The sequence below is a fragment of the Pristiophorus japonicus genome, chromosome 13, assembly GCF_044704955.1.
Source record: "Pristiophorus japonicus isolate sPriJap1 chromosome 13, sPriJap1.hap1, whole genome shotgun sequence".
Classification (NCBI taxonomy): Eukaryota; Metazoa; Chordata; class Chondrichthyes; family Pristiophoridae; genus Pristiophorus; species Pristiophorus japonicus.
Genome location: NC_091989.1, coordinates 47,567,081 through 47,588,280, shown reverse-complemented (window position 1 = coordinate 47,588,280; position 21,200 = coordinate 47,567,081). Strand labels below are relative to the sequence as shown.

The 21,200-nt window shown below is 42.6% G+C and overlaps 1 protein-coding gene across 1 annotated transcript in view; it reads right to left on the bottom strand.

Annotated features, from left to right (window-relative positions):
• Positions 1-21,200, bottom strand: part of celsr1a (cadherin EGF LAG seven-pass G-type receptor 1a) — a 366,505-nt gene that overhangs the window by 176,532 nt on the left and 168,773 nt on the right. Inside the window, exon 3 of the mRNA XM_070897418.1 lies at positions 1,700-2,338. Within this exon, the coding sequence (XP_070753519.1) occupies positions 1,700-2,338 (639 nt within the window). The remainder of the gene's footprint in view (positions 1-1,699; positions 2,339-21,200) is intronic.

Here is a 21,200-nt window from a genome sequence, read left to right as displayed (position 1 = left end):
TGGACTGTAATTATTCAGGTTAGTTCAACCACCTCCCTTTTTAATAATGATATTTAATTGGCCACTCACCAGTCCTCCAGCACACATCCACTCAATAGAATCCTGAAATATAATTCCTCGGGTCTCTGCAATTTTTTCCTACATTTCCTTCAAGATCCTTCAATGTATCCCATCACGACCCGGCACTTTAGCTTAACTAACTTCTTTCATACTTTCCTTTTATTTATTATATCTCTCTTCTCGCTTTACACTAATTAAGGATTTACCTGCTCCCCAATATGCTTGTGTTTTGTACACACTGATGCAACGTACTTGTTATAAGTATTCCAGTCAACTTCCATTTACTCTCGACTCACTCATTATCCTCTCCTCTCATGTGTCCCACCACACATTTAACAATTTTCTTTTTACAGATATATTTGTAGAATATGTTATTGTTCTTTTCAATATTTTTGAGACTTTTTTCTCATATTCTCTCCTTGGTATCCTTAAGAATCTTAACTCTTCCCTTATTGTCTCGTATTCTCCCTTTAAAAAAAACATACCTATAAGTCCCATATGCACTCTTCTTTAACATTGGTTTGTTTCTCACCTCTTTAGTTAGTATATTTCACTCACTCGCCTGTTCTCTCAGCTCCTCTTTGTTTTGTTTAGTCCTACAAAGCATCTCGGACTTGCTTCTTTTTCAGTTATAGTGAAGGGTCTCTACCCAAAACGTTAACCCACCTTTTCTTTCTTCAGATGCTGGCAAAGCTTCTAGCATATTTCCAGCACTTTCTATTGTGAAGTAATGAGCATGGTGCAGGCTACAGATTGGGTCTATGCTACCACTTCACAGTTTGCTAATAAAGTTACATCCAGGAGGGGGCTTGGATTTAGGCAAACTGCCCAATACACGTGAACCTGTGAAAGACATTAGAAATCAGGTTCAGGAAGAGAATCCTGGCTCTAATCCATGCATAACACCAGACATCTGTTGAAAGAGGCTCCTCGTTAGTATGCCAAATAAAAGTGGGAATCAGTTACCACACGGTTACCTTATTAGGAAAGATGCTGGGTGGTTGTGACATCATACAGTATCAATGACCCACCTGTAACCTCAGCTGGATGAAATACCCCACATCAGCCTTCTTGCATTGACCTTTAACCCTAGCACCGAATAATTGAATACAACTGTCCATTGCAGCACTATTTATCTGTGATGGAAGCCCACCTCGATGACCTCGTCACTAAATAACAAGACAGTTGATGAAATGGCCCAATTTAAATCTACAGACTGCAGCTGAAGATGACAGAAGTCCAAACGCTGGTCACAAAAAGGCTTTCATGCAGAACCAACTTGCCATCAAGTATAACTGTATGATAAAACCAACCACAATGAGTAACATTGGGAAATGTGTCTATTTTTTTTTTTCATCTACTTTCTTAGAACAGGGAAATACTTCTTTGCTTCTGTCTGGTCTATTCTAGAATTATAAAACGGTGAGGATGCGAAGTTGAAAGTTTAAGTTTTAATATCAAGTTTACAGTGATCTTCAACTATGAACCTGAACAATGCTGGGATGCTGGTACAAGGCAAATACAGATACACATAGATTTGACTGGTGGTACTTTTCATGTGATACCATATACTCTATAGCAGAATCAGGCCTTAATCTTAAATAAAGAAATTTAAAATAAAAACACATGAGACACTTACCTGTATAATCTTCACGACATTCACAGTTATAACCTCCCTCCCTGCTTCGGCAGAGACCATGACTACCACACGGATTAGAATAACAAAGGTCAATTTCCGTTTCACAATAATCCCCGGTAAATCCAGGTGGACACCTGCACCGCAGTCCATTGATGGGATGAATGGGTCGGAATAAGACCGTGTCAGATGAAATGAAAGGAGCTGAACTGTCAAACTTCAGCACAGAGACACACTTCATGTAGTTTTCACAGGGCTCTCTCAGGCAGATATTGTCATCAAAGGGGAGGACTCTCTGAGTGGAGATGGTGGTCAGCAGTGTCCGGTTGAGGTAAATTTGTTCTTGCAGATCCTCCGAAGGGAAGTATTGGTTTCGAACCCCGCCTGGCAGCAATGCAGAGAAACTCACATTCAGAATGTTTGCACTAACATCCGTATCATTTTGAATATTAAAAATAAAAATGTCATCTTTGGTTGTGGACAACACGGCGGCAACTCCCTCCACAAAGAGGGACAACAGTGGAGACAGAAACTTGTCCTGGGACATGTTCTCCAAACGTACGGTGATGCTGTTCGTTAGCATGTCTTCTGTAATGATGGTCACTCTCAAAGTACACAGTGCAGTAATGGTGTGAATACCATCTGGAGGCAAAAAAAGAGAAACCATCACAATCTGACAGGAAAGTATCGTGGTTAGTATCATTGGCATAGGTAAGGGAAGGACGTACCAGAACCTTCATAACAATAAGTACAGTCAAACACTGAAGAGAGATTACATTGGCATTACCAGGCAACTTACTTACCAACATTTCACAACCCTAAATCTGGACTATGGTTTTAGAGGGTTGCGTGGGTTGTCGTAGGAGGAGAGAAAATGTGTTGACAGAGCAAAATCATGATCCAAGATTGAGGAAAATGACTTTAGTGATAGTACCAGAGAGTTGAAGGAAGATGCTTAAAAATCAATTAAAAATATTTCACCCCATCCTTGGACTAAGAATTAGCACACACTTGGGTGATATTGCATTCGAGAGTGACATTGCAGTCTATGACAATCATAGAATCATAGAATGGTTACAGCACAGAAGGAGGCCATTCGGCCCATCGAGCCCGTGCCGGCTCTCTGCAAGAGCACTTCAGCTAGTCCCACTCCCCCGCCCTTTCTCCGTAGCCTTGCAAATTTTTTGCTTTCAGGTACTTATCTAATTCCCTTTTGAAAGCCAAGATCGAGTCTGCCTCCACCACCCTTTCAGGCAGTGCATTCCAGATCATAACCATTCACTGCGTAAAAAAGCTTTTCCTCGTGACACCTTTGGGCCTTCTGCCAATCACCTTAAATCTGTGTCCTCTGGTTCTCGGTCCTTCCGCCAATGGGAACACTTGCTTTCTACTCTGTCTAGACCGCTCATGATTTTGAAATACAGAATCCTAACAAAACCTTTAATCACTCATTAAGCATTATACAATTGTAATGCCAATGCCAAAAAATAAGGCGTCTGTGGGTTTAGTCGATCTTTTCTGCATACTTTAGGGATTATTAATCATTAATTACTGCCTTAGGCCATATATAAAATGTTTTTTTAATTCTGTACTTGATAATTCAATTCAAAGAAAACATGAAAGCAAGATAGTAACAATCTTGTTACAATAGAAACCCATCAATAAGAATATGTAAAAAATTGTTTCCACTAATGAAGCTCAAATTCTTCTTCACAATAAATGGCCCCTTTGATCGTTCTCCCCTGTACAGGAAAGTGTGAGGAGCTCATGAATTTCTCCCCAAAATTGAGCCTACCTGCTCACCTAACTCGTCCTGCCCCAACCACCGAGCCTCCTAACACTGCATAATACTCTGTTGCTTTTTTCCCTATCTCACCCCAGCCCTCAACTGACAGGTCTCCTCCAATACACCCACTACCTTTTCTCTTGACTATGTGCTTAATATTGTTAACTCCTTCTTTCCTCAGTCATTATTATCTCCTTCAAAACTGTTACCATCACCTCTCTTCCAAAAGCCGATGGTTGATCCCTCTGCCTCTCCAACAACTGCCCAGTTCCAACCTTCTCCTCTGTAACATCTTCAAATCATCGACACATAACGCTGCTGCCAATTCTCCTTATTCAAATTCTTTCAATCTGATTTCTGTCCCTCCCAAAGCACTAAAATTGCCCTAGTTAAACTTAACAATGAGATTGTGTGACTGCAACTGTGGTGAATTATCCCTCATGATCTTATCTTCAGCTTCCATCACAGTCAATCTGTATGTCCCTTTCCACCACCTCTCCTCCACGATCCACTTCTATTGCACTGTTATTACAGTGGCTTCTCTTCCTATGGCACAGCCACCTCCAGCATGTCCAAAATTCTATCTCCAGTCCCTCCTTCAACCACATGCTGCCTCTTAGCAATTTATCTTTAAGTGCTAGGTCAGTTTTCATACATGTCCATGATCACCATCCTCGATTTCATGACTGTTAATGTTAACTGACTGCTTCTTCACCATCAAGTCACAGATGAGCCAGGTATTTCTCCAGCTCAACAAAGACAAGACAAAGGCTATTTTTTTTGGCTCTCACCAGAAACTTCACAAATTAGTCACAGATTCCATCCCATTTTCTAATTAATTGCTTCGGGCAGATGATGTGCAACTTTATAGTTCTGTTTAATTCTGCACTGAGTTTCAAACTGCACATCCAGTCCAACATTGAGATCTCGGATTTCCACCTCCAAATTAACACTCACCTAGACCCATACCGTGCCATTCTGGAATCCTCATCCACACCTTAGTCACGCCAGACAATTTCCCCAATCCCTTTGCCAGACATCAAACTCCAACTTAACCAAGACTCTACCACTCCAAGGTCCCTTTGTTGCTCTACACTTCTCAATGTCCTACCATTTAATGTGTATACTCTTTCCTTGTTAGCCCTCCCCAAATACATTATCTCACACTTCTCCGGATTAAATTCCATTTGCCACTGTTCTGCCCACCTGACCAGTTGATTGAAATATTCCTGCAGTCTACAGCTTTCTTCTTCATTATCAATCACACAGCCGATTTTTGTATCATCTGCAAACTTCTTAATCATACCCCCTATATTCAAGTCTAGATAATTGATGTATACCAGTTCTGCCTTACTGTGAACCTCCCCTCTCTGTCCATTCTACCATTGCTGGCAGACCCTTAAACTTTCATACCATCCTCTTTGCCAGATCTCTCACCAAACGTCTCCTGAGAACCTATCTGAGAGTGGCTACAGAACTCTTCTCCCAACTTTTTCTTGGGTCTGACAGACCCTTGGGACGTACCTTGAGATACCTCACCACACAAAAGGTGCTAAACCAGTGCATGATGTTGTTTTTAAATGAAAACTACCACCTATAGATATATTTCAGCTTTTTTAAAGAGGCATTTTAAAAGGGATTTGGCAAACCTTTTGCCAATTGGGAAAGCAGAAGAGCCAGAAGGTGGTTGTGGCACTTTCATCACAATATTATATGCGAGTAAGGCAACCAACACAAGTTACATCACTGCACATTGTAATTTTACACAGTTGGCCAACCAATTTCTCTAAACACAGTGGCCCTCTACATTAACCATCAGCATAGCTCTCCCCTTTTCACGATTTTTGAAATGAAGCTCAGATGGCAGCAGTGAAAGCCATTGGCAAAGAGATTATTAATTCATGCAGCAGTTGCGGGGTTCATAAAGCACATAACAATCATTTTAAACCTAACTTAAAAAATATATTGTTCAGTCATAAAAATTAAATACATTTCCTATAAAAATAAACCATTACTTTGAAGAAACTGCGTAAGGGGACCCACCGATGAAACCCCGATTCTGCTGTTCTGGCAGCAGACAAGAATTTCATATCAATTCGACATTCTGACAGCGCAGCACTTTGAGCACTACTTTTGACAAACCAGGTATATATTTAAATTCACTTTTAAACTGTTGGTACATGACAGCTCTCCCTATTAACTCCTACAGATAAACACTACCTTTTGCAGCAACATTTTAAGAAATGTTCTTACTAAGAAATAACTTAACATGTCTCACTCAATCCTTGCAGAATCAAACAGGAAGTGTGCAAAAAAATTGTCAGTGTTTTTCTTTGAAAAATTAGGGAGTAGAAATTAGACCTCGTTGCACCCGGGTTTTATGGGTCCAATTTCAGGGACCAAGATCCCGCACCCCAAGGACGTCATTAAGACGTCCAATCTAAAATTGGGTTGTGCCATTTTTCAGGCAACCCAAGCACCTAAAACAAATGTTGGGTCCCTTACATAAGTAAATGGAATGCTCCACCAACTCCACAGAATTCGTTATCAGGGCCCCCAGTGCCACTACCCTCCCCTGTTCTTGCATTTGCCTTCAGGCGAGTGCCAGTGAGGCATGTGGCCCAATATCCGTGCCGGCAAAATGGGCGAGCTGCAAGTGGAGACGCGACAGGCAAATTAAGCCAAGGAGACCCGAGGCCCAAGTTCAGGCGAGTCTCTGGCCTCCTGGTTGGTGCGTGCCCGGAAACCAATTTCTATGGTGAGATGTTTTAGGGGGAAAAGTCTTGTAAATAGATTTACAGCACAACAGAATATTTGGTATTCAATCACAGCTTCATGAACACTCCTCTGTAAAGAAAGTAATGATTTGCAATCCCATAGTGCAATTTAGAGAGCTGATTCCACACAACCAATTGAAACCAAAGTGTAAAGGATGATCCTCTAAAAGATGCCGTGAGACTTTTCATCAACAAATCAGTTTCAAGTTAAAATTTTATTAAGTTCTGTTGAGAACATGTAGCTAATAGTTTACAAAATGTAAATTTTAATATGGGTGTATCATTTTAAATTGCTTGTTTTGAAAGTTGATGCACATTAAGAGCATAAAAATCGTATCTGTTGTTTCTCTCCCTCTCCCCATTCCCCCTTTCTCTCTCTCAATTTTTGCCAACCTTACTAAAACACCTGTTAACCTTTCACTCTTCAGGTCTGATGAAGAAGAGTTACACACCTGAATGTCATACTGCAGACAGATGCTGGCTGACCTGCTGTATATTTCCAGCATCCTCTGTTTTTATTTCAAATTTTATGGGTTTTTCTATTTAGCATAGAAAATAGCTCTTGGAAGGGCTAATTTACCAACTTTTTGGAACAGGAGATTTAATATTGCTCCCGACAGCCTGTTCTTGCATCTGTCAATATTAATCTTTCTGACAAGACACATTTCATATGCTGACACAATCACCACAATTTTTAATAGTGATTCTGTCATCATGCTGTTGTCACTGAATCTTAAATTCTGACAATTCTGGCGACACGCATGAAATAAATCCTGAATTCAATGTCATCGGAATAGCTGTTAGAAATTGCTTCAGAGGATGGATATCCTGTCAGATTTCAAAGTGTAAACTGCAGAATGTACTTATTGTGCAAGTCATTCTGGGAAAATATACAAGTAGGATTAAACATGGCAGGGTTTCTTTGAAAAGAGAGGGACCAGCAGACTGTAACTCCAGCTGTCAGACATTAGGGGAGGTTTCCTGGGTCTGTGTGCAGGTGTACCCGATTGTCTGGGCAGAGCAAATATCAGAAAAATCGGGTGGCATCCTTTACAGCCATGCATTCCAACCCAACTGACTTTCCGATATTCACTGCACTCAGGCGATCCAGTACACCTGGGTGCAGACCCGGAAAATCTACCCATTAAGCTGCAATAAAAATGAGCAGGCCAGTTTTCCTGGACGTTTTTGACCCTGATCACTTTCGATATATAGTGGGCTCAAAGCTTAGATCAGTCCAGTTCATTTCATTTGAGCTTTTCTACCTGAACGTGCCCACATTTAGCTTGCCCCACTCTCTTAATTGCCTCATTCGCGCCACACAAGTGCCAGGCAATGACCATCTCCAACAAGAGAGAGTCTAACCATCTCACCTCAACATTCAATGGCATTCCGAATGTCAAATCTCCAACCATCAACATCCTGGAGGTCACCATTGACCAGAAACTTATCTGGACCAGCTACATAAATTCTGGAGGCTAGATATTCTGCGGCGAGTGTCTCACCTCCTGACTGCCAAAAGCCTTTCCATCATCTACAAGGCACAAGTGAGAGGTGTGATGGAATACTCTCCACTTGCCTGGATGAATGCAGTTCCAACAACACTCCAGAAGCTCGATACCATCCAGGACAAAGCAACCTGCTTGATTGGCGTCCCAGCCACCACATTAAACATCCACTCCCTCTACCACTGCCTCACTGTGGCTGCAGTGTGTATCATCTACAAGATGCACGACAATAACTCACCAAGGCTTCTTCAACAGCACCTGCCAAACATGTGCCTTCTACCACCTAGAAGGACAAGGGCAGCAGGCACTTGGGAACACGACGACCTGAAACTTTCCCTCCAAGTCACACACCATCCTGATTTGGAAATATATCACCGTTCCTTCATCATCGCTGGGTCAAAATCCTGGAACTCCCTACCTAACAGCACTGTGGGAGTATCTTCACCACATGGACTGCAGCAGTTCAAGGCAGCAACCCACCATCAACTTCTCAAGGACAATTAGGATTGGGCAGTAATTGCTGGCCATGCCAGCGACACCCACAATCCGTAAGTATATGTTTAAAAAATTGCACAAGATCACAAGGCAGGTAAATGATGTGCAAAGCCTTTTGGCACATTCTTGCTCATCTATCCATCACAGGATGCAGCTATTTCCTCAGAGCTTTTGCCTCTACTATTCGACTTGACTGTGTTGAACATGCTTTGTATGAAGACAAGCTAACTGATATGTCCCAAATTTGCCTTTTGCTAGTTTTAATTTATGCCCCTTATACTAATTTGAACTATTGTTCTAGATTTTTTTCGATCCCATTTACTATGTTCTGTAGATCTGTGAGGAGCTTCTCATTCTCCACCTGTCAAGGCTGAAAACCCCACAACTATCCAATCTTTTCTCAGTTCCATGACAGAGGACACAATCCTGGTACTCTTTTCTACACAACGGTGCATCCACCGTGAGGGAGAGCATATATAATCAATGCAGTGAGGGAGAGATGATAATCAGTGCATCCTCAGTGAGGGAGAGAAGATATAATCAGTGCATCCTCAGTGAGGGAGAGAAGATATAATCAGTGCATCCTCAGTGAGGGAGAGCAGATATAATCAGTGCATCCTCAGTGAGGGAGAGAAGATATAATCAGTGCATCCTCAGTGAGGAGAGCAGATATAAGCAGTGCCTCCTCAGTGAGGAGAGCAGATATAATCAGTGCATCCTCAGTGAGGGAGAGAAGATATAATCAGTGCATCCTCAGTGAGGGAGAGAAGATATAATCAGTGCATCCTCAGTGAGGAGAGCAGATATAAGCAGTGCCTCCTCAGTGAGGAGAGCAGATATAAGCAGTGCATCCTCAGTGAGGGAGAGAAGATATAATCAGTGCATCCTCAGTGAGGGAGAGAAGATATAAGCAGTGCATCCTCAGTGAGGGAGAGAAGATATAATCAGTGCATCCTCAGTGAGGGAGAGAAGATATAATCAGTGCATCCTCAGTGAGGAGAGCAGATATAAGCAGTGCCTCCTCAGTGAGGGAGAGAAGATATAATCAGTACCTCCTCAGTGAGGGAGAGAAGATATAATCAGTGCATCCTCAGTGAGGGAGAGAAGATATAATCAGTGCATCCTCAGTGAGGGAGAGAAGATATAATCAGTGCATCCTCAGTGAGGGAGAGAAGATATAATCAGTGCATCCTCAGTGAGGGAGAGAAGATATAATCAGTGCCTCCTCAGTGAGGGAGAGAAGATATAATCAGTGCCTCCTCAGTGAGGGAGAGAAGATATAATCAGTGCATCCTCAGTGAGGAGAGCAGATATAATCAGTGCCTCCTCAGTGAGGAGAGCAGATATAAGCAGTGCCTCCTCAGTGAGGGAGAGAAGATATAATCAGTGCATCCTCAGTGAGGGAGAGAAGATATAATCAGTGCATCCTCAGTGAGGGAGAGCAGATATAATCAGTGCATCCTCAGTGAGGGAGAGAAGATATAATAAGTGCATCCTCAGTGAGGGAGAGAAGATATAATCAGTGCATCCTCAGTGAGGGAGAGAAGATATAATCAGTGCCTCCTCAGTGAGGAGAGGAGATATAATCAGTGCATCCTCAGTGAGGGAGAGAAGATATAATCAGTGCATCCTCAGTGAGGAGAGCAGATATAATCAGTGCATCCTCAGTGAGGGAGAGAAGATATAATCAGTGCCTCCTCAGTGAGGGAGAGAAGATATAATCAGTGCATCCTCAGTGAGGGAGAGAAGATATAATCAGTGCCTCCTCAGTGAGGAGAGGAGATATAATAAGTGCATCCTCAGTGAGGGAGAGAAGATATAATCAGTGCATCCTCAGTGAGGGAGAGAAGATATAATCAGTGCCTCCTCAGTGAGGGAGAGAAGATATAATCAGTGCATCCTCAGTGAGGGAGAGAAGATATAATCAGTGCCTCCTCAGTGAGGGAGAGAAGATATAAGCAGTGCCTCCTCAGTGAGGGAGAGAAGATATAATCAGTGCATCCTCAGTGAGGGAGAGAAGATATAATCAGTGCATCCTCAGTGAGGGAGAGAAGATATAATCAGTACCTCCTCAGTGAGTAGAGCAGATATAAGCAGTGCCTCCTCAGTGAGGAGAGCAGATATAAGCAGTGCCTCCTCAGTGAGGGAGAGAAGATATAAGCAGTGCCTCCTCAGTGAGGGAGAGAAGATATAAGCAGTGCATCCTCAGTGAGGGAGAGAAGATATAATCAGTGCATCCTCAGTGAGGGAGAGAAGATATAAGCAGTGCAGTGAGGGAGGCAGGGGATGCCTAAACCAACATTGCCCAATAGAAATTGCTGATTAGCCACAGAGGTGGCTACGGCAACACCGTTGTGCTGAAGTAATTGCCACAAACAACTTTGTGCTGTTTAAATTAACCCTTATTTGATAAACATTTGTGTTGCTCATAAAACTCCAGCAAGGAGAGTAATACTTTCAATATAACTCAGAAAAGCAGCTGCTTAAAATAGTTATAATATCTATGGTAAATAGATGAATGAATACTGCCACTGTTAAGATACCAGACTTTTTGCATTGTTTTGTACAATACCACAACTATAAATTGCACTTACATAAACCTGCAAGATTGCGGCGATTTGAACAGCGTCTAATATTCTGCGTTTCTGCATTCGGCAACCTGCATTCCAACTGCCCACCACTTTTGAAAAAGATTAGGCATGAAGCCATTAGGTTAACTATTTTTCTTTAAAATGATTTCCAAATGCTTCCGCACTGTATGTTTTTCTTGTTATCTAGAACAGTGGGAGTGCCAACCAGATCCCATTTCATCATACTGTATTCTTAAAAAGTAACCAGGCAACTGGAGCAAGGGCACACAGGCAAGTAAAGCCCTGGCACCTGGCGTCTTGCAATAGTCCTCAACATTATATCCGCGTATCTATCAAAAGCTACTTTCCGGACTTGGCTGATGTCAATGATCGTCTTGTTCTTGCAGCTAATAGGCCTGGAGTTTATTTTACATTAACTGCAGCTGAACAGTGGCATTGTCTCCATCCAGCAGACTGGGAGAGCTATAAAAAGCAACAAAGAGATACAAAAAAAATGTACAAAAAGAGAATTTGAAAAAAAACTTGCTAGGGATATCAAATCTAACAGCAAAAGTGTTAATAAACATATTAGGAGAAGAAGACTGGTAGAGGAGGATGGATACAGGTGAGACAATAATGGACAATAGAAAATGGCAGACTTCTTAAATGAGAACTTTTTATCCATTTTCGCAGTGGAGGTGGAGGACAAAAGAAGCAGTACAAGGGAACCTAAAACTGTCGATGGTGGGGAGGGGGGTTGCTTAGTGGATTTATTATAAGGAAAAGAATTGATTTTAGGACCTAAGATAGACAAATTTCCTAGGCCCGATACTCTCTGCCCCAGACTACTGAAAGAATTAGATGAGGAAATTGCAGATCCATTAGTCATAATTTTCCAAAACTTTCTAAATTCAGGAATTACGCCGTTGGATTGCAAAATTGCAAATGTAACTCCTTTATTTAAAAAGGAAGGGGCTGGGGATAAAACAGGTAATATATCATCAGAGTCAGAGTGACAGAACAGTTGGAAAAGTATCAGGTGATCAAAGTTAGTCATCATGGATTTGTGAAGGGTGGTCATGTCTGATTAATCTAATTGACTTGTTTTTAAGGTCAGTAGCATGGTGGATAGGGGACTGTCCATGGTTGTTGTCTATAAGGACTTCCAGAAGGCGTTTGATAAGGCTGTACACAAAAAACAGGTACGAGTTCACATTATCAAACAGTCCAAAATTCACAATCTCAGAAAGACCACTTAGGTGGCCACAAAAATAGAAATGGGTCTGATCTGGTAGTGGATGCTGTTTGGATGTTTGGGTGCAGGTGTGGTACAGGGCAGTTTAGAAGTAATTTCACTCTGTATCTAACCCATAATGTGCCTGACCAGTGGGTGTTTGATAACTGCCATTCTTCAACAACATAAATAATATTTTGATAACTGGATATTTTGAGACTTTTGCTTTAAAAAAAAATCCAGGCTTTTAAAAAAAATCAAGAGTTTGACACATCAGAAACAAACTTTTTGAAATATAAGAACAGTCAAAGTAAGTAAACATCATTGACAGCCAAATACAACATCTCCTGTATCATATACCTTTTACTGGCACATGTAATTTGTTCAGTACCAAAAGATCCGCAAGAAAATCTGGTATCCAACAATACTGGTATTTACAATAGAATCCAAAAGAAGTTTGAAAAGTTCTAATAACCAGACATCAGTCATGCTTATCACACCACATGTTCAGTGAATTGTTGCCATATGTTTGAGCTAAAAGGGTGGAAATGAAATGTCAGCCTCATAAGATACTCTTGTTTATCTGTTGCAACCATCTCTAATCCATATAATTAACATTCATGGTTATATGATAGATGACCTATGCTTAATGAGTGCAGTAGTACACAGGTTACATGTACATGTTGTTCACTGGTAGCTGCAAGCACATTATCAAGTGTTTTAACACGCAATTTTCTCCCTCATGCCCACAAAGTGGTGAGGCCCAGCTGCACTCAGAAATGTAACACAAACCACTTTTTTATCCACTCAATCGATTAATCTGTCATGTGTTGTTCGAATTGCCAAATAACTATTATTTGATAGCTGTGTATAGATATTTTGAAGGAAACCAAAGGAGGATTTTGTGTTATTGGGAAGAGGGGTTACTAATGTGGACACAAACGAGGGAGAAAACCCAGCTCCTCAATCAAATATTTTCATTCCAGTTTATGTTTTGATAGACTATTATTATGGGTCACTCTTAAGAGCAAAAAACACTCCAATCTCACACATTGTGTGACGTGCTGACAGGTCTAGACATATTGCTACCAATATTCCCAATAGCATTCCTCATCTGAGGCTGGTACAATAATCACACTTTACTGCACACTGAGAACAACATACATCACATCGAAAAGCACTCATCAGAGAACAACTGTAAAGAATGACTAATTCGGATGTATATAGTGCAAGAATAGAACAAACATCTCCAACATCTGAGACAAACACATGGTGGTGAAGTGAATCATGTCTAAAGACATTGTGAATCTAGCTTTCTTCTGTAAGTACCTGCAAGCCACAAAGAGTCTACCTCATGTATTTGTCTTCATTATTCCACTGCTGTGGCATTTCCCCAGTTGGTGTCAGAGACGATTTCTCAATATTTTGACAGTTTTATTGCAGCCTACCCTTAATGTCAAAATGCACGCATCTGACAAGTATTATATTTTATTTGATACCTTATACGGCTTAGGTAAAAGGAATCCAAAACTGCAAAAATGAACACTGGCCAGAAGTATGCAGTAAGGATATAAACACCAGTGGCGAAACAGTACGAGAGGCTCCCATGTAAAGGATATTAGAAAATTAGTGGAAACCGCTGGCTTTAACCTCCAAAGCATGAACATGAGCCTGGTTCAGGGTGAGTGGCAATGGTCACTCCAGTGATAGATGTTGAATGCTGAATGTGAATGGCAATCAGACACATCCAATCACACTGATGCTTATAGATGTAACTCACGGCACTAAACCGTCCTGTTCTGGCAGAAAATAGTTGCCACATGAGAGGAGCTTTTGAAAATGGGGGTCAAGTTAGGTTAGTTACAGCCAGGGAGATTCCAGAGAAGGGAACCAATGAGAGCATGGTATTAACCAATGAACTGAACTGATGAATGAGGAAAGGATGCAGTGTGGTTATTCTGCTGAGCAGGAGCCACATCAGAACAGTCATTCATTGATAGCAAAACTGCTGTCCGTTTAGAACCAGATGTTCCATCTCTTACACCAAGTAAGGATTCCCGAGAGCACAATTTCATGAAATTGGCCCTGTAGGATACACTTCACCAAGGACAAAATTAACCATTCCAGGAATCCTTTAACAAACTCTTAAACCCAGGATCTTGATAGAAATGACTCTGAACTGAATATATAAACCTGTAGGCACCACACAATGCACTCTCAACAATTATACTCCAATCTAGGCACCGGATCAGCTATTCTGCTTCTGCTTCAGAATCAGGTCTAAACCATTAATAACTTTTGGTTGTAGCTTTATTTTTCTAACTGTTCTGAAACAGTAAGAAGGCTCATTGATGATTAGTCTTCCCATCATCTTAGGATTATGTGTAGGAACTACCCCAATAGAACATTGAAATTGGAGATTTTTTTCATTTGGGAAATAATTTAAAAGGAGCAGGTCATTAAATTTGTAGCATACCAGTCATGAATATGAGAAACAGTGGGGTCTCAGGACAGAACCTGCCTCACACTGGGCCTTTCTTGTCCAGTTACCACTGCCGTTTGATTTCTATTTCAAAATCAATTTGCAATCCAGCAAGCCACTTAATTGCATGTGTCTTACAGGTCAAATATCTGTGTGTGATATTGGTATTTTAAACAGGTTGATGTCTTTATTAAAATAGCATTGGAGGAATTTCATATGAATGCACTAGCGTGATCATTATTAATACCTATCCATGTTGCACCTTTATAGATTTGTAAGAAGCCTATAAGAAATCATAGACAGAAGCTTCTCTTTATGGTAAGTTAGGGTAAAGTCAAAACTAATTGCAGAGCTTAATACATGCGTGCTTTTTGCCCATATATCAAATGAACAGAATTGGATGATGAAGAGATGGAGGGTGGTGTCACGATTCCAGTGTCACAGGCTTTATGTCACAAGTAGTTCACGTTACAATTTGGACGACTCGATACAACAAGGATAGATCATATATCCCATTAGTTGTGCAGCTTATTCACCATTTCATTTCTGGTATTTCATTACATGAAATGCAAATTGTACAGAGAATACTGAATGGACAACTGCAACACAGCATTGAATCTACTCGTCAGGAAAACTTTTATAAATCAATAGTGACGAAAACTCAAGGTATTCCCTTACTCCCTGTCCAAGCATCACATTAGAAATCATTCTCACAAAACCTAAGATGCACACTAAGTTATCTTAGTGCAGAATACTGCAGATTAAACACAGTCTTGAAATAAGCAACAGCTTTTCTCTTGAGCTCATATTGCTGCATGTATCTCAGCTATTTTCTTATTCAACAAGCTATTTTTAGTACTACGGTCTCGCTAACATACACTCTGGTAGCCTTGGTGTCAGGGCTCTTGCAGCTGTCTGCTCGGTGACAGTTGGATACTATTATGGCTGCTACACCAAACCGTTATAACTGACAGTTGGAGCTCCTTTCCCAACATCCACCACACGATGTTTTCAGCTCTCGGCTCAATCTGTCAAAAAGATTTCCTTGTGGGATCACTATTATGTTCATGGGAAGAGTCAAGGTGACCAGTCACTCCCCTGTTACAATATTGATTTAATCTCTGTTAAACATATTACAGATGTGTTGCATTTTATCCGGTCACTAAGTATATACTGTTTAACCATTATTTTTTTGTTAGGCTACATTTTTGTTTATAAATATGCATTTTAAAAGCAACCTACCAATGCAAGCACACAAACATAAAATAAAAACAAAGTTCACAAGCAGTGTGTTACTTGTTGTAGTCTTGACAGATAGTCTCTTTTAAAGGTCCATTCATTGAATTTCTGGTTCCTTCTGCCATTGTAAATGTTCCATTATCCCATGCTCGGGTAAATGCTTAACTCAGCCCGTTTCAAACCTCACTTCAAGGCCCCAAGTTTCCACATGATTTGCGCTTGATTTTTAGGAGCAACTGGTGGAGAACGGACTATCTTAGAAATCGCAATTCTCCACATTTTTTTTTCTGCAGTTCTAGTCAGTTAGAACAGTTTCACTTTGGAACAGAATTTTTTCTTCAAAAGGGGGCGTGTCCGGCCACTGACGCCTGATTTCAAAGTTTCCACAGTGAAAACGTACTCCAAACTAACTTAGAATGGAGCAAGTGAAGATTTTTGTAGAACTGAAAAAACCTGTTCTACACATTAAAAAATCAGGCGCAGGTTACAAATTAGGCGTCCAGAACAAGGTGGGGGGGGGGGGGGGAAGGGAAGTCATTAAATTCTACAATAAATCCTTATTTATACTTATACAAATATTATACAAATAAATCCAACCTGAATAAAAATTTATAAGCAAAGAAAAGATGAAATAAACCATCTTCCTACCTGTGTGAAAGTGCTTCAGCCAGGGAGAATGCTGCAGGAAGCCTCACAAGTTGAGGCAGCCGTTCGTTCCCGCGGGGGGGGGGGGGGGGGGGGGAGGAAGCCATTCGTTCCTGCGGAGGGGGGGGGAGGAAGCCATTCGTTCCCGCGGGGGGTGGGGGGGGAGGAGGCAGCCGTTCGTTCCCGCGGGGGGGGAGAAGGCAGCCATTCGTTCCCGCGGGGGGGGGGGGGGGGGGGAAGGAGGAAGCCTTTCCCGACGGCGGACGGGGGTGGGTGAGGGAGTGCGGGCCCGACCGACCGACCGAACGCAGCAGGGGGGGAGGAAGCCGTTCCAGACGGCGGGCGGGGGGGGGGAAGGAGACTGAGAAGGCTGCAGGAAGCCTCACAAGTTGAGCAGCCATTCCCGATGGCGGGGGGGGGGGGCGGAGGCCGTCGGGAAACGGCTGCCTCAACTTTCTGAGGCTTCCTGCAGCCTTCTCAGTGCTGATGTGCTGATGGCAATGTGCTTTTATTAAAAAATGTTCAAAAATTAAACAGCTACAAAGAACTACAAAAATGGCCGAGTGCCAATGTTTCCTTCACACTGCGCATGCGCGAACGCTCCAACGCGCACGCGCAGGGTTACCGGCAAGAAAAAAACAAATTTAAATGGTACCCGCCCCCTCCCACTCACAAAATCGGTGCGAGTGGTAGGCTCCGCCCCCTGGGCGCCGCGCCAAGCAGACATGGAGCTGCAGGGCGCTCCAGAATCGCGCGTTCTTTTTCCAGCGCCGTTTACATCGCGAAAAACGGGCGCCCAGCTCGGAGGGCCGCCCGTTTTTTATTGTGTGGAAACTTGGGGCCCAAGTGTCTATGGTTGTGTTCACGCTACAAGTTTAGCATTGGTCCAAAGAGGTTTTGGCCTCACAGTGACACTACACTTGTGTACTGTAAATCAGTTGTTAAGGCCCAAACAAATTAGAGAGGGAAGCAAAATGGGAGCTCCTCAAGAGTCTTTACGTGATCTCTGGAGCCATACAGTATTTACACTATAACTGCAGGGCGGATGCAAAGCAAAACCTCTTTCCACCAATTCCCGTAGTGTGGATACGTTGACTATGTCCTGGAGTTCAGCCTCTGTATCTGCGCAGACGCAGGCGTCGTCCGCGTACTGTAGCTTGACAACAGAGGTTGGGGTGGTCTTGGACCTGGGCTGGAGATGGCGTAGGTTGAACAGGTTCCCACTGGTTCTGTAGTTTAGTTCCACTCCAGAGGGGAGCTTGTCAACTGTGAGGTGGAGCATGGCAGCGAGGAAGATTGAGAAGAGGGTTGAGGTGATGACGCATCCCTGTTTGACCCCGGTCCAGATGTGGATTGGGTCTGTAGTGGATCCGTTGGTAAGGATTACGGCTTGCATGTCGTTGTGGAGCAGGCGGAGTATGGTGATTAATTTTTGCAAAGGGCCTTACGCTAAACATCAGCAAGACAAAGGTCCACCACCAGCCCGTCCTCGCCGCACAGCACTGTTTCCCAGTCATCAAGATCCATGGCGCGGCCCTGGACAATGTGGACCACTTCCCATTTTTTGGGAGCCTCCTATCAACAAGAGCAGGCATTGATGACGAGATCCAACACCGCCTCCAATGCGCCAGTGCAGCCTTCGGCCGCCTGAGGAAAAGAGTGTTTGAAGACCAGGCCCTCAAAACTGTCACCATGCTCCGAGGGACTGCCTTTGATGATGATGTAGTGTGGATGCATTCTAAGCTGCATATTCTGTGCCTTCATTTTGCAGAAAGGTTTCCTACTTGCACTTCACAAAGAACTTATTCAGCTGTGAACTCATCCCTTTTTGGTGGAAGCAAGTCATCCTCAATACGAGGGACCGCCTAAGAAGAAGATGTCTCTGTACTCTAACTTAAAATATCAAGATTTGTTACGTTGTAATCTTTTTCAGAAAATCTTTTTGCCTTTTGCTAACCACTGTAGTAATATCATTCAAGCATGCACCATAGAACAGAGTAAGCAATCTTATGAGAAGGGAATATGGAAAAGCCTCAACAAGGTGCATTTTTTATAGGGCTTTTAAACATAGAAAACATCCCCCGGTGCTTCAAAGACAAAAATGGACATCAATCCAAAGGAGGAGATATTAGGACAGGCGACTAAAAGCTTGGTCAAAGAGGTGGGTTTTAAGGTTGGTGTTAAAGGAGGAGAGCGAGGTGGAGAGGATTATGGAGGCAATTCCAGAATGTGGGGCCTCGATGGCTGAAAGCACAGCCGCCAATAATGGAGCAAAGGGAGGGCGATTACAGGAGAGAGCAGATGGGATTGGATTCTTCACAGCTATTTACTTTCGCGGTCTGTGATTGTGTATTTTATCCTGATTATGTGGTGCTGTTGGTGCAAAACTGTATTTGCACTTGTGTGCTCTATTCTCGGAGACCAAGTCACATGGAATATACCACATTCAAAATGTACCAATTTTTCTTTGTACTAGTCAGCAACAAAATGTTAAAAGTCTGAATATATATATTGAATAATGTTCCTTCCACCAAATGGATAAAACTGGAGGGAAAGTGTACATCATGGCTGGGGTGGGGGGGGAAGCAAAGAATGTAATTCCCATTCAGCATAAAGGATAAGTTGCATTATTTGCACACACGGCACTAACGTCACATCTCAACAAGTCAGCAAACAAGAAGCTTTGGCAGTGGAATGTTTCATTCTCACCTGGAGAACACCGGCTTTAATACTCTGTCCAAACTAGTGACTTTCAAAGACTGCTTTCACTGGTTCAGTTGTCAGCCAGGATACAAGATAGGGAATTCAGTGTGTAGCTGAGTGGAGAGGAGCAGTCCTTCCTTCGTTGGCTGCTCTCTACAGTGTGAATCAGCCAGCCTACACAGTAAACCAGTAGCACAAAAACATGGGACCATGACAGCATTGTAGGATTACAGGCATTGGTTTAAAATAAAGGAGGGGAGGTGATCCCACACCTTAGGACTCTGCATCTTTATATCAACAGTGGAGCCCAGCAATGCTAAAGAATTGGATTCCTTGATTCAGAATGTCATAAAGCAGAAAGCAACACATGGAGCTTAAGTTCTAATAGCTGGGTTCAGTAATCCTGTAAAATATATAAATACCTTCTGCCTGATGGGAGTTGAGTTAATGACTAACGGGGGTACAAATGTGTAATGTGTGTGAATCCTTGCAAAGCTGAGCCCTCCAACCCATCACTTAGCCTGCTGCTGCTGGAGGCATAGTCCTCAAGGCAAATGCTTCCCAAAGAACATACCCTTCAGTAAATTACTTAAATTATATGAAAAGAAAGAATGGGGAGTTTACTTGCAGAAAATGCGCCAGCCAGGCACACAATTGGTGAGCCCCCACTTGACTGTACACTATTCTCAGTACAGTCGCTGGGCCTCCAACAGGCTGCAGGCCTGACTCAGCATATAAGCAAGTGGTGCCCAGTTCACAGAGCACCGTGCCCAGCAGGCGGCTGATGGGCCTCCACTTGGATGAACACTACTCCTGGCACAGAGTTGATACACTTCCAGTTGGTTGAGTGCTGCTCTCGATAAATGTATACTACAGTCTTCTTTGGCTAACCCCCGCTACACATATTTCTTAAAGTCCTGTTTTCTCTCTTTCAATGGGCCTTTTAATCAGTCAGGCGCTTCAATTAAACCTGTAACTCCTTTGTCCTGTGTTGTTCCATTTATCAGTATCTGGCTGGAGTCCTAACCCCTTCCTGTCATGTATAGGCAGTTTTCAGAGGGACAGGTAGAATGTGTTGACTTTGCCAGCTCGATTCGTCACTAATCAATTCCATTTCATTTATTTTTGCCAGGACCAGAAATATTCTGGTATGCATTTCATTATCCTGTAGAAATGCTCTACTTGCATGCATTCAAACGGAAATAAGCTGCAAAAACATTACCTTTTATTGACCGACTTGGACAATTCCACAGTTTGAAAGTACCTGCTGCAATACTTTTCTCATGTATGTGCTTCTGAATGTGCAGTTAATTTGTACTATCCTAATTGCAAGCTTTATTCCAGAGATTTCAAATGTTTCCATGTGGGGTGACCTCCTGCCAATAGCAACAAACTCCTGGGGACACTTGGGTAAAGGCTTGACGCACTTCCAGGAATCACTTCCAAAAGGTGTCAGCTACAAAGGATGGAATCTTTTTATTGCAAAAAAAAAACATTTCTTAGTAAAAAGCAATAATATGCTGATAGCTCAACAAATACTGAAATCTGATTACTTTGGCGATCCACTAGTATCCAGGGGAATCCAGTGACCTCAGTTTAAAAACCTGTATTTTATTCAATCAAAACATGTCGCCAACATAAAGGCCCCAAGTTTCCACACGACAAAAAACGGGCGCCCCTCCGAGCTGGGCGCCCGTTTTTCGTGCCAGAAAAAAACCTAGCGATTCTGGAGCGCCCTGCAGCTCCATGTCTGCTTGGCGCGGCGCCCAGGGGGGCGGAGCCTACCACTCGTAGCGATTTTGTAAGTGGGAGGGGGCGGGTACCATTTAAATTAGTTTTTTTCCTGCCGGCAACCCTGCGCGTGCGTGTTGGAGCGTTCGCGCACGCGCAGTGTGAAGGAAACATTGGCACTCGGCCATTTTTGTAGTTCTTTGTAGCTGTTTAATTTTTGAAATTTTTTTAATAAAAGCACATTGCCCTTCCATGATCAGCACTGAGGCTTCTTGCAGCAGTGAGAAGGCTGCAGGAAGCCTCAGAAGTTGAGGCAGCCATTTCCCGACGGCCT